The sequence below is a fragment of the Emydura macquarii genome, unplaced genomic scaffold (assembly GCF_026122565.2).
Source record: "Emydura macquarii macquarii isolate MOO-44397 ecotype Brisbane River unplaced genomic scaffold, CSIRO-AGI_Emac_v2 contig_67, whole genome shotgun sequence".
NCBI classification, from domain to species: Eukaryota; Metazoa; Chordata; order Testudines; family Chelidae; genus Emydura; species Emydura macquarii.
Genome location: NW_027130204.1, coordinates 5,960,213 through 5,984,968, shown reverse-complemented (window position 1 = coordinate 5,984,968; position 24,756 = coordinate 5,960,213). Strand labels below are relative to the sequence as shown.

Genomic DNA, 24,756 nt, shown 5'->3' with positions numbered 1-24,756 from the left:
TGATCCATCCCCTGTTGTCCAGTCCCCACATCTGGCAGTCAAAGGCTTAGGGACACCCAGAGCATGGGGTTGCATCCCTGACCATCGTGGCTAATAGCCATTGATAGACCTGTCCTCCATGAACTGATCTAACTCTTTTTTGAACCCAGTTACACTTTTGGCCTTCATGACATCCCTTGGCAACAAGTTCCATGGGTACAATGTGTGAAGAAGTACTTCCTTATGTTTGTTTTAAACCTGAGGCCTATTAATTTCATTGGATGACCCCTGGTTCTTGTGTTACGTGAAGGGTAAATAACACTTCCTTATTCACCGTCTCCACACCGTTCACGATTTTACAGACCTCTATCATATCCCCTCTTAGTTGTCTCTTTTCCAAGCTGAAAAGTCCCAGTCTTATTAATCTCTCCTCATGTGGAAACTTCCATATCCGCTAATCATTTTTGTTGCCCTTTTCTGTACCTTTTTCAATTCTAATATATCTTTTTTGAAGTGGCATGACCGGAACTGCGCCCGATGTTCAAGGTGTGGATGCACCATGGATTTATATAGTGGCATTATGATATTTACTGTCTTATTATCTATCCCTTTCCTAAAGGTTCCTAGCATTCTGTTAATTTGTTGACTGCCCCTGCAGATTGAACAGATCTTTCTTGAGTGGTAAAAGCTAATTTAAACCCCATCATTTTGTATGTATAGTTGAGATTATGTTTTCCAATGTGCATTACCTTGCATTTATCAACATTGAATTTCCTCTGTCATTTTGTTGCCCTGTCACCCAGTTTAGTGACTAGGTGACTGTAACTCTTAACCGTCTGCTTTGGACTTAACTATCTTGAATAATTTTGTATCATCTGCAAACTTTGCCAGCTCCACTGTTTACCCCTTTTCCCAGATCATTTCTGAATATGTTGATCAGCACAAGTCCCAGTACAGATCATTGGGGGACCCTACTATTTACCTCTCTCCATTGTGAAAACAGACCATTTATTCTTGCCATTTGTTTCCTGTTTTTTAACCAGTTACTGATTCAGGAGAGGACCATCCCTCTTAACCCATGACTGCTTATTTTGCACAAGAGCCTTTGGTGAGGGACCTTTTCAAAGGCTCTCTGAAAGTCCAAGTACACTATGTCCACTGGTTCACCCTTGTCCACGTGTTTGTTGACTCCCTCTTCCCCCAAAGAATTCTAATAGATTGATGAGGCATGATTTCCTTTTTCAAAAGTCATGTTAACTCTTCCCCCAACAAATCATGTTCATCTGTCCGTCTGATATTTCTGTTCTTTACTATAGTTTCAACCAATTTGCCTGGTACTGAAATTAGGTATGCTGGCCTGTAATTGCCAGAATTGCCTCCGGAGCCTTTTAAAACAATCTGCCTCACGTTAGCTATCCTCCAGTCATCTGGCACAGAGGCTGATTTAAGTGATAGGTTACATATCACAATTCATAGTTCTGCAATTTCATATTTAAGTTCCTTCAGAACTCTTGGGTGGATACCATCTGATCCTGGGGACTTACTACTGTTTAATTTATCAATTTGTTCAAAAACCACCTCTTCTGACACCTCAATCTGGGACAGTTCCTCAGATTTGTTACCTAAAAAGAATGGCTCAGGTGTGGGAATCTCTCTCACATCCACAATATTGAAGACCGACACAAAGAATTCATGTTGTTTCTCCACAATGGCCTTGTCTTCCTTGAGTGCTCCTTTAGCACCTTGATCCCCCAGTGGCCCCAGTGATTGCTTGGCAGGCTTCCTGCTACTAAGGTACTTAAAATGTTTTTTTGCTGTTGGTTATTGTGTCTTTCTTTTGCTCGTTGCTTTTCAAACTTTTTTGGCCAGCTGAATTATACTTTCACAATTGATTTGCCAGACTTTATGCTCCTTTCTATTCTCCTGAGTAGGATTTGACTTCCAATTTATAAAGACTTCCTTTTTGCCTCCAACTGCCTCTTTTACTCAGTTGTTTATCCGTAGTGATATTTTTTTTTGGTGCTCTTAATTTTTTTTTAATTTTTGAAGTATACATTTAATTTGAACCTCTATTATGGTGCTTTTAAAAAGTTTCCACGCAGATTGCCGGCATTTCACTCTTGTGACTGTTCCTTTTAATTTCCTCATTTCTGTATAGTTCCCCTTCTTGAATTTATATGCTACTGTGGTGGGCTTCTTTGGTATTTTCCCTCCACAAGCTTGTTAAATTTGATTACATTATTACATGCTTCAGAGCAGCAGGGTGAAAATCCCCCATAATCCACTAGGCCAAGAGGAAAACTTCCTCTTCATTTTTAAGGTTTATTGCCTTTTGAGTTTCTCTTAGTAGTTCAGACACGATTACAACATATTTAATTGTATTGCAGTACTGGTTGCATGCCTCCACTAAGATCAGGGCCCCATTGTACTAGGTACTGTATGAACACTGAGGCTATGTCTTCACTGACGACGGCAAATTCACCGCCGTCAGATCGACTTCTCTGGATCGACTGAGTAGTCAGTGAAGACCCGCTCAGTCGATCCAGAAATCGACGTATTAAGACCACCTTCACAAGTGGCGTAGCGCTGCGTTGACAGGAACGCTGTTCCCGTCAGCGCAGTGCAGTGAAGACAGCGCACAGAGGAGAAGCAGAGAAGTCGATGGGAGTTACACACATTTTTTGCATAGCTTGCGTAACTCCGGTCGACTGCTGCCGAATCTCAGAGGTGAGTGAAGACAAGCCCTGAGAAACAGTCCCTGCCTGTAAGATCTTCGTCTCAATAGGCAAAACAGACAAAGGATGGGAGGCAAAACTGAGACACAAAGAGATGTGCTGGCACTTATAATTGATCTGTGCACACACATTGGATACTTGCAGGCATAAAATAGGTATTTACAAATGGAGTCTTGTGATAGTGCACAGCTGACTTGGAAAATCTGCCTCTGTGTTCAAAACCATATTGGGATTGGACATAAATTGCTGCCCATGTAACTGAGCATGGTTTAACTAACAAATGGCATCTGATTGGCTCCCAGTTGTTATAAAAGATTATGGAATGGTACCATACATCAAGATATTTCTGGATGATGAGTGCTACCGAAGTGACACCCTCTGCATCTTGGAGCAGCTGTCAATCATCAATGCTGAAGAATACATGAGCATAATTATTGGAGCCCTCTGCTCTTCTACTCAAGGGGAGCTGCACCTGAAACAGGATCTGCTGAAGGTGATTAACATTGCTTCCAGTTTGCTTCATCTTCTGCTCTGGATTTGCCTGGTTTAGATGGCTGGTGGCGCCCAGCCTAATTGCCAGGATTGGGATCTTTCAGGAATGTGAAGTGAAGTGCAGGGCAGAGTTAAGGTTGTTTGGGTCCTAGTCACTGAGTGTTTTAATCGTTGGTGGTCTGAGTCTGAACAGCCACTCCTTAATGTCTTGCAAAATGCTTTAGATGATTAAAATAAATGGATAACAGAGAAATAACAGCCGCAGAATTACAGAATGCATGGAACTGAGTACAGATACAGCAGAAGGAAAAAGAGAGACAGACGGGGGAGAAAGCTGAGACTTGTAAGGAGGGTGGGGGAGCAGCAAGGAGGAAGTGAAAGGAAGAAGAAGGAATAAAGGTAGCAGCTGAGGTGGGGGTGAAACAAATGGCTTGATTCAGATTTCATTTACAGAGGTGTAACTCCATTGACCTCAGTGGGGTCACCTCTCACATAACCAGTGTAAATCAGAAAAGAATCTGGTTTCAATTGAAGAGAAGGTGTTAAATGGGTATTTGAAGGATGGAAAAGAATTTGCTCATACTCTCAAATACATTCCTAGAGGGCCTGATCAAACGCCGTTAAAATACATGGAAAGATTCCCAATGCTTTCTTCTGGATTGGGCCCTTGGTTGGCAAATAAGAATGCAGCAGCAGCAGGTGAATTAATCTGGGGTTGCATTCCACACTCATTACCTGGCCTTACTTATTAGATGTCTCCTCTTAGCTGCTAATGCAGCAGTTGGTCTTGGTAGTACAGTAACTGTGCTCATTAAAACAGTGTGACAAACCAGGGGACAAAGCCCCTTGCTCTCACCTGAAAAATCAAACTTGCGCTTAGTTTGTGGAGAAGTTAAGTGCAGCTCCCGAACTGATAGGAAAACAAATGCGGTTTTGATGTCTAATTCTGACAAATGATAACCATGTTAAAACATAATGTAAGCAAATGAATTTATTATCCATGCCCTTTGGGACTGTGATTGTGTTATGCACAAATTCAGATTGATTTGCTAATATATATTTAGCTGTTAAACTGCGAACCCAAATGTGATTAGCTCTCCCGTATTCCAGAGCGGCATGTGGACAATTATGAGGAATAACAAATAATGGAATGTGAAATAAATTCTGTTAGCTATAACTGAGTTAGAGGTTTCCAGCAGGCATTCAGTTGTATAGATTCAAGACAGAGGAATACTAACTCATAGGCGATTAAATTGTAACCGAGTTAGAGCTGGAGAAAATGTGGTTACTGCTGACCTCTCCTGAAATGTGTCAAAGCCATCCTGATAACTTCAACTCCGACTTATTAAATTTACTCCCTGTTCAGGAGTCTCTGCCTGGTTTGATACATTATCATGCAAAATTGAATGACAGTAATAAAGTTCCCCTTCCTACAGTTCTGGCAAGCCCTTTCTCATAGTAATAGATCCTGTTAGAGAGAGAGATATATGATAGAAATGCTCCTTTTCAGTTGATTTGGAATTAAATCTCTTGTTTGATTTGAGAGGTTTTGGAGTATGACTCTTGGCCAACATGAGGTTAGCTCTCTTTGAAGTAGCAAGAGATGAACCCAAATCCCAAGGGTTTTCCCCCTGTTTCTCTAGTGCGGCTTCTGCCTTTAATATGTTGCACAATGAGGAAAAGTTAGGGACAGGTTAGATGCAAATATACTTGGTCTGATTCTTCTCTCACTGATTTTTACACCTGGGTAACTCTCTTGCTTCAGTGGATTACTCCAGCGTACGTGAGGCCCAAACCAGGCTCATAGTGTCTGCGAGTGACAGTGGAATGGGTTCGGTTTTATGTACATGCAGCGATTTATAGCACTCATTTACAACCTGCTCCTAAACCGCTGATATCACTGAAACACTCCTATTGACACACGTGGCCTTTGGATCAGACTCACAGTGCTTCCTGTCTCCAAAGTGCTGTACGAGCACCAGCTAAGCTTGTTCCTGGGAGATGGGAAACTATTATTGCTAGTTTAGTGCTAGGAGATCCTGCTCCCTACAATATTCTTTGGGCCGTGTTATGTTTCTGGTTTTTGAGCAGAGTGGGTTCTGGTCAATACCTGATGGTCCATTAGGTCTCTGTATGGTCACTCTATAGGTGCCAATTGAATGTGGAATATTTTTCAATACATTACCAATGGCTACCACCAGACTCTAGGAGTTTGGCTCAAACTGTTTTAAAATAATCCATGCTCTAAGGTACTTGAAACACTCAGGGCTGGTTTAAGGCCTAGGCGCTATGGGCTGTGGTCTATAGCCCTGGCTCCTTGAGTGAGGAGATTATGCTGGAAACTCAGCTCTCATTCTGAGACAAAAGGAGGTTTCTAGCCCTCCGGGTTGTAAAGAAAAGCTCATAACCATGAGCAATGTCTCCGTTGGGGTTGTCCTCTGTCTATGCCTGCAGGCAACCTGAAACGATAGTTTGGAAAGGGGGTATTCACTCCAAGCCCCAGTGCTCTGGGGCATCCCACAAACCCACCCCACTTCAGCAGCAGACTGTTTGTGAGGTAGGGGGAGATGGATGAAGCAGTCCCCCAGTAACTCTGGCTGCTGGGGCAAGGAGTGGGGGCACCTCTTCTGGTGCTGCTGACGTACGGTTCCCTGTAAGAGCAGAGTGAAGTCTCCCTTCCCCTGGTAGCTGGCTACTCCTGGTCTCCGCTCTGGCCAACCAGGGTAGCAACAGGCCACGTCAAGGACTGGAACTTCATGCTCTTGCTTGAAGCCTTTTAAGCACCATCCCCAAGTTGTGGGCTGGCTGTGTAGATGGCTTCTGAGAACACATGAAAAGCCCAGATGTTTGAGATGGTTGAAAAACAGGCAGGAAAGTCCCCCCTGCCCCCCTCCAGCCCCATTGCATTTTTAATCAACAATTGAAATTTCAGTGAAATCAAAATTCTGAAAGCCTTGCCCAGGCCCACTTGGGACCATACGTGCTGTGGAGTTAATTGTTCGCTTTGTCTCCCTTTTCTCTGATGCCACAGTCTCTCTTGAGGATCCTGGAGAACCCCAAGTGCCATTCGGCTTTCAGAACCTGCAGTGGATTCAATGGGCTTCTGTCCCTTCTCTCCGACATGGAAGGTGCATTACAGGACCCACCATCTGGGCTGTGGGCAACAGCTGGGCACAGACCCATCCTGGAGCTTATTTTGTACACGCTTCAGGGGATAGCAGCAGCTCTGCACCTGGACCCCGTTAACAGCGACTTCTTCCAAAGGAACGGCCTCTTTGAAAAGCTGGCAGAAGATCTTGGGTCACTCGGCTGCTTCTGGACACAGGAGGGATGGCAAGTCCCCGTGCAGCTCGAGAAGGGAAGGACGTTTGCAGAGCTCTTGAACGCAGCCTTCTGCTCATCAGAACCTTTTCCAACATGGCTCAAGAGCTGCATATGGATTCTGAGTTTCCTTGACCATATGATCAAAGGGACCCTGCATCTGGAGAGCTGCCTCAAGGAGGTAAAGCCAGCTGTGGAAGAACCACCATGGGATATTCAGAAGGGACCGCAAGATCAACAGGAGGAGCACGGTGCCAGCTTCAATCAACTGGAGAATAAATTAGCTGCCTCCGACTACAGGACGTGCACAGAACCTGAAGACAGGTAGGTCTTTGATTCTTTATTATAGAAAGAGTCCAGCAGCCCAAGAGCAGTAACACATGGCTTTTCTCTAGTGCCTTTCACTGAGGACACCATAGCATTTTACGTAGAGTAGTGAAATAAGTCTTGCAAAGTTCCGAGCTGCAGACAGATAGTATTAGCTGCTATTTTACAGGGACAGTTGTCGTAAACTGAGGCCCAGAGCTGGTGTGACTTGACCCAGGTCACACAGTGAATCTATTAGAATAGTGAAGCTATTCCCACCCCCAGGCCTGTGCTCTGGCCGGCAGATAGTGTCACTTCATAAAAGACGAATGATTGCAAACTTTGTGGCATAAATGTCAGTGTTTGCTTCAGAGGAACAAAATGGGTGTGACACAGGCCTGCCTCTTTCACCAACAGAAGTTGCCCAATAAATACCTAATGTAACAATAAATAACAATAAAACATAACGTGTCTCTGTAATATCCTGGGACCGACATGGCTGCAAAACTACAAGCGATAGTTTGGTTCAGTGGGACAAAGAGCTATGAGAGATTTTTGGCTTATATCTGGGGTCTGGATTGTATACCTTGTGAGCTTTCAGAACGATTCTGTCTCTTTGATCAAGTACCAAAGAAAGACTATAGCTAACTGGAATTTGAAAACTATTTTTTAGCCTCTGCTGGAAAGCCCCCAAATCAATGTTTTCTCCTGCAGTGGAATAGAACGCTGCTTCCAGCCACGGAGTGCAGTGTAGATAGGCCTAAAACACTAATTATTTCAAATGCCCTGTATATAATCCACTTCAATATGGAAAAATGAAGGAAGAAGCAGCTATGTTGTCTGCCTGCTTATATATATCAAGGCAGGAAGATCAGGGTTGCAGCCAGAGGTTTGAGGGAAGGCTAGGAGATTTCTGCAGCACTTTGAAAGTTAGTTCTGTGTTTCTGGGTATCCTTTATTAATTAGTCCATTCTCATTATATTTCTTCCCTTAAGAGATAGGGGAAATCTCCTGCAGTTTCCTGTGTCCCTGGCTGCAGCTTGGATCTCCCTGTCCTCTTCCATACTCTCCACTGTGTTTCTGGTTCATAGAGAGTGCTTGTTGAAGTTAATAGGAATCTTGGTCGAGGAAGTGCTAAGTGCCAACTGGGTTAGCGCCTCTGTAATTCATCTGTATATTACCTGAAGCTGTGTGAAAAATCCCTGTAGTTTTTCCTTGGCCAGCTGTCAGGATGTTTTCAAAGCAGGTCACCAGAGATGCTTACTGAATACCCTGCTCCGCCGCCTCCCCTCCGGTTTGTACCAAAGGCAGGATTCCCACTGGGGAGGGACCCACAAGGGCAGATGAAATGCTGTGGCGACTATGCTGAGCTGCATGTTCACTGGGGTTCGTTCCCTGCCCAGGAGAGACTTGGAGGGACGTGGGCCAGCAGGCAGGGGGCTGGCTCAGGCTGAGCTGGGGCAGAAGTGGAGAGCCAAACGGGGACTGGCAGCAGCAGGGGACTGTGGAGTGATCGGCGTGAGGCAACCACTGGGTGACGGGACAGTGGGCAGCCCCCTGCCCTGATATCACTGATGACAAATGTTGCCCAGTGACAGCCACTAGCCTGCAGTAAAGTTCCCTTACGAGAAGGGAGGACTAGAATGTGCACTCCCGGATATTAGGTCTGAGAATTGCTATGGGGCAAAGTCATACTTGGACCCCTCTCTAGTACTGCTTCCCAGGGGCTGAGTTGGGAGCTGTGGGGCTGTTGGCTAGGTTGGTTCGATACAAGTGGCCCCTGATTTTGAGTGCCTCAGCTTTTCGAGCCCCCTTGTGCCTGAGGAGGTGGCGTATGGAGACATGGGTGGGGGAGCCATCTGAACCAGTGGCATCAGCAGAGGAGGGAGCTGAATTCTGCAGCCGTGAGGCTTGCAAAAAGAGAGGGGAAGCTTTCACTGCCACTGCTGAGGCTCAGGCTGCAGCCTTCTTCCACAGCACTGAATCCTCTGAAAACAGAATTGGTCGCATGGTGGGCTTTCCTGAGAAGCTGCAGCTTCCACCAGCGACGCAGCTTCCTCCTAGCAGCTTCTCCCCGTTCACGCTTCCCCTGAGAGAGGCTGCAGCCTCCAGCGCTCGGCTAGGCTGGGCGGTTCTAATGTGGGAACCGAGCTGCAACGTCTGGGGGTGGCCTGTGAGGCCCCGGCCTGCAGGCGAGTATTGAAAATCTAGTAAAGAGCAGATGCCTGGGGGAAAGGAGGTGATGTCCAAGGGCCTGGTGATTTGTGTCATCACTTCCCCGGTGCACAGTGGGTGTGAAATGCTGCCATTCTGATATCATTGTACTCCACACCCACTTTGCCCTACTGTAAATGACTATACAGGGTGCGGGGCCATGCAGGATTGGGCCCTTCAATCTCATTTGAAGTGCTGTCCTTTTGAGTGTGGACAAACTCCTTTTAAACCACTCCACCGTGACTGTGAGAAGATGAGGGGGGTTTCTGGCTCCAGTGCAAATGACGAAAGCAACTCATGTGACAGGCGGACGCACTCCCTCTTGCGTTCCCGTGATTAGAGAGAAGAGTTTGCTGCAAGCTGGTTTAACAGAGGCTGATCTCTGGGATTGCCCCCGCTGTAGAATGGCGACTGCAGCTGCCTTTCCATAGACTCGCTGTGCTAATGGATCTTCAGTGGCATACCGTGGCTCTCCAGCACCCGGGGGCCAATAGATGTATTTGCGCCCCCCGTCAGCGGCAGAAGTGGCAATGCTCCCCACGGGGGTCTGCGGGCCCATTTCCACTCTCCTCCTCCCCTTCCCCCCCCCGCTGCAGGGCAGCGGGTGTGGCAGTAGTGGCATATTGAGGGGGCCATGCACCCAGGTGCAGGCCTGGAGGGGTGGGTTGCTGGCCAGGCCTTTCTTGGAGGAGCCACCCTGCTGACATCCCTGGTAGCCTCACTGACCCGGCCCGCGACTCTCTGGTTACACCCAGCGTGAGGGCAGAAAGGATGGGGGGCGGAGGGGCCGATCACAAACTCGGCCAGTCACAAACTCTGCCGGTCGTAGTTTTTGGCACTACACCAGGGATGTGAGCAGGGGGATGGGCGGTTCCTCCAATGAGGGCTCGGATCACGCTCCCCTCCAGGCTGGCGCTTGAGTGCATGGCCCTCTCCCACTAGATGAGTGGAGATGAGTTGCAGTGCTGGCAGGTTGGGGGACAAGCTGGGGTAAGATGAATTCTTGTTTGTTTGTTTTCCCAAAGTCTCTTTTTAAGAACCCCAAAAAGGAGTAAAAGTGGATGGCATATTTTATTCTCATTATTTTGTCCACCAATTAAATCCATTTCCATAAGGCCCAGCTTGGCATAGTAACTTTTTCCCACACCGTCTTTCTTTCTTTTTTTTTACCAAGTCCTTGACTTATATCAGTAGGCCATTTTGATTGAACTTGTATGGTTTCTCTATCTGATGTAGTCATTTATTCAAAACAGCTTGACCTATTTTTCATGGTTATTATAACATCTTATGAATGTTCATGTATTTTTTGCAATTGAGCTACACGTAACTTTGTAAGTCCAATAATCACAGCAGGTGTCTTGGATGATCATGGGGAAGGAAAGGGACGGGACCTATTGGAAGGTCATGGGGAGGGAGAGTTGTATGCAGACCTTGGAGATGCAGTTCAGGAAAGGCCAGAGATTCAGGCTTTTTTTTCTTTGTGCTGTATCCCATCCATAATTACAACACTGGGCAGGTACTTGGACAGCAGTGTCAACCCAAAGCATTCAAAAATCTTGAGTCAGTCTCCAAAAATGAAGAGATGGGCTTAAAGAAAAACTAATGATTTTTAAAAATCATGAATTTAGATCTTTTTATTTGTCTCCTGATGTTTAAGTTTCTTGAGGGCTGGCTTTCCAGATTTTCGCTACAACCACAAGGGCTAGAAACATCTTTCTTTTTAAATGAATGCTGAGTTTCTCATGTAATCACAGGACTCCAGGAGCTGAGGCTTTAAGAAAATCACCACATATGAAACGTGTGATAGCTGGCGACACTGCTTGATGTTGTCTCCTCTGCAGTTTTGCTGACATGTACGGTGTCATAACATCCCCAAGCACAAGGGCTAACTTCCTCCCTGGGGTAACCAATTCCCTTGATTTCAACAGCCTTATGCAGCAGATGATTTTGGCTCAAGGAGCACAGCCAAAGAGTGAAAACTACAAATAATGGAATCTTGTTCCCATTGAATTCAATGAAAGTTTCACCTTTGACGTCAACGGGGCCAAGACTTCATCCAAAACGTTTGTGTGGTGGTGGTTTTTTGTTTTGTTTTTTGTTTTTACAATGTGCCTCCTTGCCTTGTTTAGCAATTAAACATCAGAGCTACATTCCTTCCTGGTGTAGATGTGAAATCAGTGGAGTTGCAGCCATTTACACTGGAACGAAATTTGACTCATTAAGCTTAAAGAATAACAAAAGAGTAATTTTTGTTTTTGCAAGCGCTATTTAATAGGACAGTTTGCCTTGAGGGTGCAGTAATAGTCTTTAGTCACTGTGGGGCAGTGTGCCACATGTTAGTCATTTTGCACTGATCCATTAGCAATGACTCCTGGAAATGGCAAACAGGTATTTATTAGGGACATTATTCTCTTTCAGTTTCATTATGAAGGCCTTTTTTATGTCCATCCTGTTATTTATTCTTCCTGTTTTACACAGTGTGATGGTGCTTGCTTTTTTATTTTTCCCATCTAATTAGTATTGTCTGAGTTTCCTTCGCTGGGATTGATTTGGAAAGGGCAGTATATCTGTAATCTCGTACAGCCTGCATCTTTCAGCTGGCTGGAACTTCGGTTCAAAGATGTGCCCAGAAATGTGGGTGTTTCTCTGAACATCCTGAGCTAGATATCTCACGAAAAAGCAGCTCTCTTATCATATTATTAATGTGTTTGACTTCCACCCAGTAACGTGGCAGGAGCAGACTTCCCTGTGATATTTTGATGCTTCATTTTCCTCTCTCTGTACGGGCAGAGGCCTACAGCAAAAATGAAAAATGATGGGGAAAAGTAGATAACCAAAGACATTTTCTCCCCCTTTAGGCAGGTTCTGATTTGGTTTGGGGAAGGTTTAGTTGTGAGGGAAGGCATACTGATTTTATCCACACCAGGTACCTTCCTGCTTGCTGCTCTGGGGTTGGGGAATCTGAAAGATCTTGCTCAGTGCTAGATCTAGGTAATGATCTTGGGATCTCAGTAACAGGGAATGTGGCACTGGGTCTGGAGGCATCAGAGACTTTTTGTTGTTACTCTTTATGGTGCAGATTCTTAAAATCAGAGCTCATTTGAAAAATGCCACTGCACATCTGACTGTTTTAGGTCCATGTTCAGCGAGGTCAGATCTGAGCATTAGGTGTACCTTTTGGGTGCTTCTAGCAGGGTCTATCTTGGCGGTGTTTCTCTAGAACTGTTTCTGGCCATCCCAGGTTGCTGGTCCACTGGTTTAGTTTCTAGCACTGAATCTGGTCAATGCAAGCAAAGAGCAATGTGGTTGTCTGCTGGGGGTACTGGCTGACCTCAGGTCACCTTGTCAGCAATGCTGTTACAGTTTCCCCTCATCTGTTTCCTACAGGTTGGAAGCGGGAGACTGTGCCATTGTACACCCAGGTGCTGTCTGTATCATGGTGAGGCTGCTTCCAAAGCTCTACAAGGAGGAGCATCCTCAGGTAAATCTCTGTCTAAATGGTGCTTGGATCACTCCTTTGACCTGGTCTGTGCTATAAGTACCGTTCACTCCTGAACACGAGTATCACTGAGGTCAGTCCAAATAACTAGCAGAGAAACAGAACAATTTCCATCATGTCCATTGAGACAAGAAGAGCGGAAGAGGGTATAGGAGGGTTCAATGAGCTCTTCTTCCAGGGAGATCATAGAACCAGGATTAATAGGGATTTACACTTAGGAAAAAGGTGCCCTGGGGGTTGATAAAAGCTAGCATTTCAGTAGCACCATTCACACCGGAGGGTCTCACATGGGCTAGACTGTGCCCTTGGGTCATGATCTGGTGCAGAACACAGGCCCTGCTGCTCTCTGGGATTCTCCCTGCAGCAAATAAAAGGATGAGAGGTGGGTGGAGCCTTGGTTCCATTTCCCCCTACTAGCTGGCAAAAATATCTTATCTGGCACAAGGGAGTGGGGGAATAAGCGGCACCCTCTGAAGGTCTGCAGCAATTTATTTCCCTCCCAAAGCAAGAAGGGAGACAGGGTCCCTCTGTGTCCCCAGTTCCTCCTAGGACTAGTAAAAAATGGGTCTGGTTATGCTCAAGGCTTGATATGCTAAGGATCACTTCACTCGCCACTAAAATGCAGCCACCTCTGGGGCCGCATATGGCAGCTGTTTAACAGAGGCACAGCAGTTTACAGAACAGTTTAGTACAGGAAGAACATCACATCCATTGGTGATTGCAGGGGGGATTCAGGTAGTGTCGGCATCCATTTTGTCCAGGACAGCTGGCTAACAACTCTACTTTTCAGATGCATGGGTCTCTAACTGCTATCAAATGGACGATGATCAGAGACCAGCTCCTGTCCGATTTCTATTTTGAACAGCCCATTGTTTAGGAGTCTGTGAATTCATGCTCTTTATTTAGCCCTTTATAAGAACAAGATATTTTATAATATTCATTTCTAGCTCTGGGCCTGGGTTTTGCACTGGGCCCATCTCCAAGAATGGTTCTCGAATCTCTAAAGCCCTCACATCATTCCTGCTGAGCTGCAGACTTTAAAATATAAACATTTAACCCAATGGAGAAAGCAAATAAAGTACTTGAAAGTGCAAACAAAACAGGATCTTTCAAAGAAGGGCGGGAGGGACGGGGGGGTTGGTTCAGAAATCCTTCCTGCTTCAGTAGCATTGGACTTCAGACTCACGTTTCCTCCACAAGCACTTGTTCCTGAATTAACCCTTTCTTATCTTGTATAGTCCCCATTGCTACATTATCTGAGCCTCACTGTAGCTAATGTATTCACCCTCACCCGCCCGGGTGGTAGGGAAGTGCTGCTATCCCCATTTGACGGATTGGGAAACGGAGTCACAGGAAGTAAGTGACAGGGTCATTGGTCACACTTGAAGTGTGTGGCAGAAGATGACTAGAACCCATGTTTCACGTATCCAAGGGTAATGCCATCACCACTGGCCCTGCCTTCCTTTCTTTCTGCATCACCCGTCTCACTGCAGGCTGCATGTGACTCTTAGTTTACAAGGCTGATGTGATCACGATGTGAAAGTTTAATGCAGGGGGTGGCAGATAGAGATGGTCAAGAAGGTTGGATACATTTTCAGATGTTTGGATGTGTACCTGCCTCTTCGTGGAGCTGAGGTCAGCCGGGTTACAAGGATATACTCAAACCAGCCAGTGCTTTCGGAGGGAAAATCCAGCAAGATCTGCCTCTCCTGTAGAAGTCTGGGAGTCCTGCTGCCAGGACCCAGGGAGTGCAGAATCGCACAGAAATGTGGGAAGGAAAAAAATGAAAGGGCATCATTCCTTGGCACAGGAAAGGACTGGGTGTGATTCAACTGAGTCTGGGCAAAGAGTCACGTTGGATCTTATCTTCTCCAAAGACCTTTACTGAGCCCTACTAGCGAAGGACCACAGAGTCGCCTCCCTGCTCTTCCTCATTTTAAGGCAAATCAATTTCCTCCATGCACATATGATCTGTAGTGGCCATGGATTGAATCCTGGGGCTGGATTTTTCCAAAGAGCTCAGGACCTGGTTTTCAGGAGCTCAGCCCCCCAGAAGCGCTCAGCACCCAATGAACTCAGCTCTCTGGAAAGCCTGGTTCCAACTGTGGGTGCTGAATGCTTCTGAACCTCTCGTTCCTAATATAAAGGGGTGGGCACTTAGAGGCCACTGTGCTACCATACTATAAATAACACATAATAATAGCAACTGTTGTGTATTGGAGGGAATGGAGGTCTCACATCCTTGCCCAGCTGGTCATTAATTGCTAAGAAAAGTCTATCTTGGAGGTCGTCATTGCTGCTGCTTTAAAAACTCATCAGTGTGTTCAGTTAAGAACCTATAAAGGGCAGAATTAGTAAAGGGCTGATCTAGCAAATGAGTTGCATATATGGACAGCTGCTCCTGTCGCTGAGTTCACAGGTTCAGGGTGGGTGTGTGGGTAAGGGCCTATGGTGTGGGGATCTCTTTGCGGGCATCTCTGGGGGATTGTGCTGGGAGAAGGAAAATGGGGTGGCACTCCTGTGTGTGCCCCTGGAGGTATCATGCCTGTTCCATGTAAATGACACTGACTCCTTCGTAAAGCCCATATTTACAGAGGAGCTGCAACTAGGCATTCCAGCCATGTGCATACAGGACTGACTTCCTGGTGCTAGCAACAAACCCGTCCCTCCTGGAACCTTCCACTTGCCAGTGACTGCAGAGGCCAGGCGTGGGCATAGTGCTCTGGGGACAGCATGCTCATCCGAGACTTCTGTGAGCTCCACCCGATGGGTGGGGCTAAAATGTCCCCACCCTGCATAGCTCCCATTGGTCAGCACATAGCAGCGACCAGGAAGCTGCTTTTCTCAATCCAGATATGTCCTGAGGACCCAGGAGCCTAAACGAGTGGGGATGGGTTTCCTGCACCTTGCCCTTCCTGCAATACATCTTATCTATGTGCAACACAGCAGTTGTTGTTTGGTCCAAAGCGATCAGCACTTCCCCTGGTACCTCCAGCAATGTGTGATGCATTTTTCTGTTGACAGTCCTGGGCTCACTTTTGCTCTCGGTTATAGTGATGTCAATTGCTGAAACCGGTAGGGGTGATACCAGAGTAATTGTGGTATATGTAAGATCAGGATCAGGCCCTGGACTCTTCCTAGGAGTTACAGACTGGTGCAGCAACTAAGGGGAAATCAGCACTCTGTTAGCTTCATCTCAGCTAGGAATCTGCTCCGGGGAAATCTCCTTTCTCAGCCTCTCCCCACATGCATTCTGACCGAACGAGCAAATTATCCAACATATGTCTGCTGCCTTTTCTGAAATATTTGGATTCAACTAGCATGTAAACAGGAGGTTTGGAATAAAACCAGATTCCTCATCAATGTCTTTGGAAGGTGGGAGTGTAATTAACTGCTGATGTTTCTCGCCTCTTCATAGTAAACTAAGCCAGCAGTTATTAAAATTTTGACAATTACTGTAATTAATTTCTGAAAAACAAGTAGAACAGTTAATTGGATGAGAGAGAGGAGCTGTCAAGGAAGTCACTGTATCAGAGTTGGCTCTAAGGCTGTGCTGGATGAGGCAGGGACAATGAAAACCCTCCAGACTTTCAGTAGATGGCAGTGTTATTAAAAATATGAAGAGCTAGGACACAAATTCCATCAGTCTCAGTAACCTATTTGAATCTATTAATCTTTCCTTCCCTTCTCTTTTCGTCTTTTCCCCCTTTTCTTGTTTGGTAAGAAATCAATTGCAGTAGTAATATTTATTTAGTGTTAGTGCAATCGAGATCGGGGCCACATTGTACAGACAGACGGTAAGAGACAGTCCCTGCTCTGGAAAGCTTGCAGTCTGCACAGACACAACACAGGATGGGAAGGCAAATAGAAACAGAGAGAGGTGAAGATCACATCAGCAACACCGCCAGGAATAGAACCTGTGTCTCCAAGTCCACTGCCTCTATCCAGTAGAATGTGCTGCCTTCCTAAATATATGTGATTTGAAGTCTCATTATAATCTGAAAAAGAACTCAGTGAAGTTGATTGTGTGAGTCTCCATATTTTATTCTCTCTCTGATTTCTGGGCCAGATTTGTTCCGCGTACTTCAGAAGCTAGTGCTTCAGAGGGTTTTCCGCCCCGTCGCACCACCCCCAATTAAGACCGAGTCTCCTGAGCGTAGCCGGTGACGGGTAAGACAGATCAGAGTAAAGCGTGCTCTACTCTGGCTGCGTCAGCTTTGTGGTGCCAGCCCCAAGGGCCAGCCTCTGACACATTCCTCGCATTGAACAGTCCAGGGAGCCCACCTGCGGAGTGGCATGCTACTCAGACAGGCAGAAGGACGTCAAGATCTTGTGCCAAAGTTGTAGCTCAGGGACCACTGACAGATAAATGACACCCCATGGTGGAGTGGTAGCAGATAGAGGGGAAATGAGCAATCCTCTTGCAAAGCCAGCAGGGGCCTATGGTACTGTGTAAGGCCTGGTAAGCAGCTGCTGCAAGAAAAGGGGATGGCAGATTATGTTTTTCAGTCCCTTATGCAGTTCTACACAGAAGCGTGCAGCGCTGAGGGCCAGGAACATGTGGACTGTTGCATGTGATCCCCGAGCCCAATTCATCTCCCACTGAAGTCGGTGAAAGGGCTCTTGCTGAGTTCAACGGGGATTGGATCAGGCTCTCTCCACCCACGGCTGCTCTTACAGATGGCTGGCAATGTGTGTTGGTAGCGTTTGCGCTTTGTCACATGAGGCACATCCGAAGGCCGGGAGAAGCGAGAAGGCAAATTTCTTCTCTACGAGCTCTGCAGGGGAATCCCGACTCAGATGTTCAGCTTTTCCAGAGGTAGGAGCCCGCGCATCAGGAGAGCAAAATGTCAGTCAAGATCCACCACAAAGATCTGGGAGGTTTTTCCCCAGAGTTTGGGGCTGAGTTGAACAGCATGATCTCCAACAGCAAGGATGGACAATGGGAAGGAGCTGACCACCACTTTCCTAGTGTGAATGCTGTAGAAAGACATCTTGGGATGGTGTATGGCGTTATCTTTTTGAAGGAATCAGTCAAGCTTCATATATAAATCCTTCCATTTCACAGAAGCGGGGAACCAGCTCTGCAGAAGCATTAATGGAACTCAATAAACACTAATGCATTCTGATTCAGACATAAGGAAATAGTATCCATTCCCAGTTGGATTTGCTACTTCTTGGCGACCTTTATCAGACCCAAGCAGAAATGTGCTGAAGTAACACTTAGCGTGTCAATGTACTGAGTGTGGTAATAAGTATCAAGACAGACAGGAGACTCAGTCTCACACAGCAGCCTTTTCTTCTACCCTGACCAGAATGGCAATTAACAGCTGATGAGAATAGATCTGTGGTTATGCATTGAAGGCATTTCTACTGGCAATTAAAAAAAAAATTGGATGTCAAATGAGACATATGAAAATTTGCTAAAAGCCTTTTTAAAAAAAACAACAACCCAGAGGTGCTGTTTGCGTCTTTAAGTGTTATTTATAGAGCATCCCTCATGAGAGCACCCAACATGGGTGCTTTCACAGACTATGTACGTTCATTGCAATGGCCACATTTAGGCAAGGCAAATACTCCCTTTCTTTAAATGCAAAATCATCAGTGTCCTAATGAAGCTGGCACCTATTTGGAAAGCTAACTGCAAAATAAACTGACTTACCGTCCCCACTAAACACAGCATAGGGCACTCACCACAGAATATATATGTAACCCTTCTGCCAGACCCAGTCGGCCGCAGCAAGGGCCGGGTTCTATATATAGGGGTCCCTGTAAATGATGCAACACCAACTGGCTCGAGCCCCCACCCAGTCACCTGGGAAATTACACACTATCCCCTGGGCGCCCTCCAAAGGGCAATACTTCCCCTCTCGCAAGCAAGAGTCTGAGTGTGGAAAGAAACCTTTTAATAGCAAAACAGAGATAACACCGCACTGGTTTGGGAAACAGTGCGAACAGAGTTCATGAACTCAATGGGCCCAAACCCATCCCAGAGTACAGGGCGTGTCCTTCGCCTATGAACTCAATGGGCCCAAACCCATCCCAGAGTACAGGGCGTGTCCTTCGCCTCTCCCTTCCTTCTTGCCCCTGTACTGACCGTTGTAGTTGCAATATCCACCTCTCAGGTGTGACTCCGCCCCGTCGGCTGCAACGGTTCAACACAGGCCTGTCCAGGCCCCCACTGCCGCTGTCTCCTATCGCCTGTGGGCCTCACTGAGTCCCCCACCGCTGGCAACGACCACGCCGATCTCCCACCGACTGCTGGCTGGGCTGGCACCGACTGTGCCCGGCCCCTCCGCCGATCGCCTTGGGCTGGCACCGACTGTGCCCGGCCCCTCCACCAACCGCTGGCCGCCTTGGGCTGGCACCGACTGTGCCCAGCCCCTCCGCCGACCGCCTTGGGCTGGCACCGACTGTGCCCGGCCCCTCCGCCGACCGCCTTGGGCTGGCACCGACTGTGCCGGCCCCTCCGCCGACTGCCTTGGGCTGGCACCGACTGTGCCCGGCCCCTCCACCAACCGCTGGCTGCCTTGGGCTGGCATCGACTGTGCCCAGCCCCTCCGCCGCCCGCCTTAGGCTGGCACTGACTGTGCCGGCCCCTCCATCAACCACTGGCCGCCCTGGGCTGGCACCAACTGTGCTAGCCTCCCACCAGAGTTGCCTGTTGCCCACTCAGCTCTGTTAGTGGTCAGGCAAAGTTCAGCTCTCAGTGATTTCAGCTCTTAGTGATTTCAGCTCTTAGTGATTTCAGCTCATAGGTAAACCTTCTGCTGCCATACAGAGAATGTTCCTGCTTTCAAGAGACAAAAGACTCCAAGGTGAGTCATTAAGTCTACCTTTTAACAATGGGAGGTGAGAGTCACTCCCTGCCTGGGGCAGCCCTTTCGCTTGGCCCCTGCAATCCCAATAGGAGACTCCTCCACCTCCCCTTTTCCAGGCTGGAACATCGGCCTGCCACCCTTGTGGAGCTCTGTCTAGTTTGGGGTGAAGTGTTCTATCATAACAGACTAAGCACAGTTTTGCTGACATCTGTTCATACAATTGAAGGACAACATTTCATTACCCCAGCAGTTAACACAAAAGTGGTTTGTAACCCAAACCCAGCCCTGCTAACCATCTCCCATTATGCTCCACACCTAGGTAAATTATGCTAAGTACTTAATTGTACTCATGCAGATACCAAGCCCATGCAAATAATGTGCCCCCCTTTACTCAGACACTCAGACCTTGCTTACATATATATATATTGAACTTTTAAAAATTGCTTCTCTTCTTTAAAATCATCTCAGCTTTATGGATGGTTTCCCAGGACGTAGCCTCTCAGATGCCTGGTCTTTGTGACGCCAGGGCGTGGGGCCACAGAGGGAAGAGGAGGAACAGAGCGGAACCCATGTGCCTAGGGGACCTGGCATTCTAGGCGCACCTAAACAGTGGTGGATTACCGCATGAGCCCTGGAACTCTGGCCCCACCCCCTATTCCTCCTCCTCTTCCCCCTGAGGCCTCACCCTCTGGCCAGGCCAGAAGCCAGAATCCAGGGGTGAGCATATTCCCCCCTCACCTGGAGCTGGCAGAGCTGGTCACCCCAGCCCCCCTCCATCCCCAAAACCCCTGTGTGGAGCCGGTCCAGCCACCCCCTCTCTCCCCCATACCCCACGCACAGAAAACATGAAGGCCGGCTGTAGGCAGGGGGTGCTGAAGATGCTGTGCCTAGGGCCGTGTAAGATGTAAATCCAGCCTTGGTAACATTATCGAAGGATGCATTCTGCTCCGTTGTCAGTGGAGCAAGCAGTACAAAGCATGTATTGCATAGAGGGAACAACACTTTTTCAAAGAGGAATTGAATTTGAATTTCTGTGCTGAATGTTCCTCGTGATCAGTTTGTAGAGTCGTTCAATGATGACTGAGGGTGGAGGGGGGCTGCTGAGTCAACTACTTCATTCAAAATCTGTCCCAGTTCATCCAGTAAACTGTTCACTCAGTCTTGCAGATTAGGCTTATCACTGCAGCCTAGGCTTGACCCTGTTTTCCATTTTGTGTTGCATTTCCCTTTAATAGATCTCTCTCATGATCAGGTTGTATTTGGGAGCTTGTGTATGTTGCCTTTGCATGGGCAAGAGTTGAAGGCTTTGCATTATCAAAAGATTTTGCTGAATTACATGCTTCAAGTGTATTGAGGTGCAGAGAGACAGACCATGGTTGTTTTAATATCTACTTGAATCTTACCCAATGATCCTGCTTTTAGACCTTTCTCACTACTTTACCTTTGAATTTAATCCTCAATTTGGCGTAAAGTAAACGATTTTCTCTTGTTACTAACGTTAACACAAGGCACTTCACAAAAACTGCACAACTACATTCCCAGAGCAGTGAACTGCTGCTTATAAAGTTGTGGCGATGATATAATTTGCTGCTTTCAAGTTCCATGAGAGAGTGTTTGATATTTGACACTTCTCGACCCATAAACATTTATTATTATTATTACTTATATTACAATAACACCTCAAGGACCACAACCAAGATCAGAGCCTTATTCTGCTATCTCCTATGCACAAACATGGTAATAGCTAGTCATCCCCTCCAGAGGGTTCAGATTCTAAATAGACAAAACCAAGCATAGCAGGGGAAACAGAAGCCCAAAGAGGGGAAGCGACGTGAACAGTAATGATGGAGCCAAGACTAGAACTCGGTGCTTCTCCAATGCTTTCTCCACTAGACTATACTGCCTCTTTAAAATGAAGATGTGATTTAAAGTGTCGCTATTATAGAACCATAGAAATGCGGAGTTGGAAGGGACCATGCAAAGTCATCAAGTCCAGCCCTCTGTGCTGAGCCAGGACCAAATAAATCTAGACCATCCCTGGCAGGTGTTTTGTCCAACCTGTTCTTAACAACCTCCAACAAAGGGGATTCCACACACACCCCTTATAGAATCTATATTCTGTTATAATCTCTATTCTGGTGGAGTAGCATTTTACATTGATGTAAAGCAAATGGAGAATCTAGCCCTAAGTCACAGAGCTCAGGGCCCAAAGGGACCACCAGATCATCTAGAGTGACTTGCCTAAGCAAACCAAGAACTTAATCCAGATTTTACCTATCCAGAGCCATAACTCCAAGGTCATCCTCCCCCTCTAGCATTGATCACTTCTTCCTGGGGGCGTTGGTGGTGCTATATCCAGTGTGACTGACTCACTCTGGGTAACTTTTTCAAAAGCACATAAGTGACTTAGGAGGCACCTACATCTCACTGAAAGTCAGTGTGTTAGGCTCCCAGCAGTGGGATTTTGTCAAAGGTGCATAGAGTGCATAACTCTCAATAATTTCAATGGGAGTTAGGCACCATAGGTGCTTTTGACAATCTCTTTATAAGTGCCTACCTCACTTTTGATAATGAGACGTAGCATCAAATAGTACCTCCCTTAAAGGTGTGTTGGGAAGTTTACATTAATGAAAGTCTGCAAAATCTTGAATGAGAGGTGCTAGGGGAATGCAAGACTTTTTTTTGTTGTTTGATGGATCTGTGCCTATCTCATTTTTAAGTCCAAGGCAACCGTATCCTGTTGAAATGAATCCAAGCTTTGAACCTTTGGAGGCATTTGTTTATCCCCTAACAAACCAACATCTTTTGGAAGGGGAATAACAGGGAGAGAAATTCAGCTACCCAGCAGGAGGAAGCTGGAACTACTTAAGAATGTTGGGCAAATTACTAGATGACATTTTGCCCTTTGATGCAGAGTTGTGAGTCCTGCTGTGTTCTAATTGAACCTCCAGTTCCCTGACTCCTGGTGCAAGTAATATGTGTTAAGAAAATCAATCCATGTATGTGGGGAAATGTAGACTGGTTTCCTGCCACCATTAATATTTTCACTAAAAAACCATTTTACTGGAACTAATATTCCTGAAAACAGCACGTTTTATTCAAAACAAGGCAATCTCGGTATTGACAGAGCTTCTGTGATAATGAGAACAATCAATTTTTGTACTCCATTATGGTTATATTGAATTTATTTTTGAGCAAACCTATAGTTTCACTTAGCCAAGATCTGTATCTTTTATTTTTTTTAAACTTTTCGTAGATTCTAAATAATATTTTTTTCCATCCAGTGGAAGAGTAAGTGAAATAACTACAATAAACAAACAAAAGAGTTATAAACTAGATGTTCATTTCCGCAGCTCGCCGAATCGTCTTGCTAGAAGAAGAGATATGCATATGTAGTCCAGAAAGGATCTTATAAGTGTAGTGGGCGAATATATGTTTCTGTTTGTATAAAGGGAAAAGAATAAGTAATTGAGATTTAGAGCCACATTTCTAAAGAGCTTAATTTTCATTGAGACATCAAAACAAGTGGGCAGATTGTCCAGAAAGCTGTGCACGTTGGATGCTGGGAGCTGTCTTGAAAATCTGGCCATTAGTATTGCTGTGGGGGCTGCCAGGTGCCCAGCGGTTTTGAAAATCCAACCCTGATTTAGGTACCTAAATGGGAGCTGAGCTCTTTTGAATGTCAGGTCTTAAATGTGGGCATTGAGCTTGTCAAATTTTGGCCCTCAGCTCTTCAGAATCTGGCCTATGTGGTCAAAGAACTGAATCCCCTCTTACTTACACCACTGTTACACCAGTCTATCTCCCAGCGATCCTGGTGGAGTCATTTTCAATTAACACTGTAAGATCAAGCCCAAAATCTGGACATCAACTATATTTTCTGCACTTCTGATGCCATCAGACATGTCATCATCTATAATGCTTTTCTGAGTAAAGTTTGTATTAACTATTTCCTTGAACAATATTTAATGCATCCAAATGCTTCTCCTGTGAGAAATGCCCCAATCTTACAAAGATTTATGGTTAGAGATACTCCTGCACAAAGTCTACTTGTGTCTCTGGGCCCTGTTACATCCTGGCTGGCCTATGAGCTGCTTTAAAAATCAACACAAGTTCAGCTTTTTTAAAAGTGCTTTACAAACAACTGAATGAAGGCCTCCGTCCAGCAAAGCACTTAAGTGGTGCTTAAAGTTAAGCATGTGCTTCAGATTTTCACTGCAAAGCTTTACTTAATTCGTGGTTGTTTCTAAAGCGCTGAGTAGGTCATGTCAGTGTGACTGTCCATGTGCTTAAAGTTAAGCATGTGCTCACATGCTTTGCTGGATCAGGCCCTATGTATCGTATCCTTCTGTGAGAGAGCAAGTGGTGTTATCCCTGTCTTACACATGGGGACTGACTGACTGCTCCTCTAGGCTCTTCACAACCATGGCGTTGCTTCGAGTTGAGCGTGACCACGGATGACTGAGCAGTAGTCAAAAGGGAGAAGATTTGGGCGTTCCGAATGCTGAATTTTATGGCGCACCCACTAATGTATTAATCCAAGTAGCATTGGTGTAGACTCCGACCCCACAAACTGCTGCTCATGGGCAGACCTCGGCAGCTATCCAGAACCCATTAAAACCAAGGTTCCACATGGAGCCAGCATGTGGCGTTAGGCTCTCAGGCACTCACTCCAACCGTCCCTTTGTTTCAGCTTTCCCAGGAAATCCAGTGTGCCATAGCTGATCACGTCCAGTCCTTGGTGAAGTCGGAGAAGAGCCGTCAGGTGATGTGTGCATCCGGCTTGCTGAACACTATCATAACCTCCTGTCAGGATGCCCTGAACAATGACAGCCACCCATTGCACCTGCCTCTCATCCGGATTTTTGAGAAGCTCGCCTCACAATCCATTGAACCGGATGTATTAAGGTACCAGATCTGTATTTAACGGAGTGTTAACAATGTCCCTCTGCACTAGGACCATGGATCCTTTAAGGAAATGGACTCGGACGGAACTAGGGGTTGTGATTCACCAAGGATCTTCGTCAGGTGCACTGAGTTCCAGTTGGGACCACTCACATGCTTAAAGTTAGGGACGTGCTTGAGTAAATCGCTGAATTGGGACCTAGGGTAGTAATTCTTTGTGTTTCTGTAGAATCTTCCACCCAGGGATTTCAAAGCAGTTGACAAATGTTAGTTAATTAAAGAACAGCAGTACGCCTGGAAGGAAAGTTCAGGATTATTTTCCTCTCTTTTTCAGACAGGGAAACTGAGGTGTAAAGAGTCACACACAGTCAGGGACAGGTCCAGGAGCAGAACCTGGAGTCTGATTTCTCAGTCTCCTGCTCTCACCAATAGATCACACAGTCTCCATTAAAGCTAACAAAAGCCAGTGTTGAGTGGGCTTTGG

At 46.2% G+C, this 24,756-nt stretch overlaps 1 protein-coding gene across 1 annotated transcript in view; it reads left to right on the top strand.

Moving 5' to 3' along the window:
• The window catches only part of WDFY4 (WDFY family member 4), a 204,580-nt gene that overhangs the window by 28,311 nt on the left and 151,513 nt on the right, over positions 1–24,756 (top strand). The window contains exons 10-13 of the mRNA XM_067538932.1: positions 3,017–3,207; positions 6,238–6,851; positions 12,435–12,528; positions 24,061–24,275. Coding sequence (XP_067395033.1) covers positions 3,017–3,207; positions 6,238–6,851; positions 12,435–12,528; positions 24,061–24,275 — 1,114 coding nt within the window. The remainder of the gene's footprint in view (positions 1–3,016; positions 3,208–6,237; positions 6,852–12,434; positions 12,529–24,060; positions 24,276–24,756) is intronic.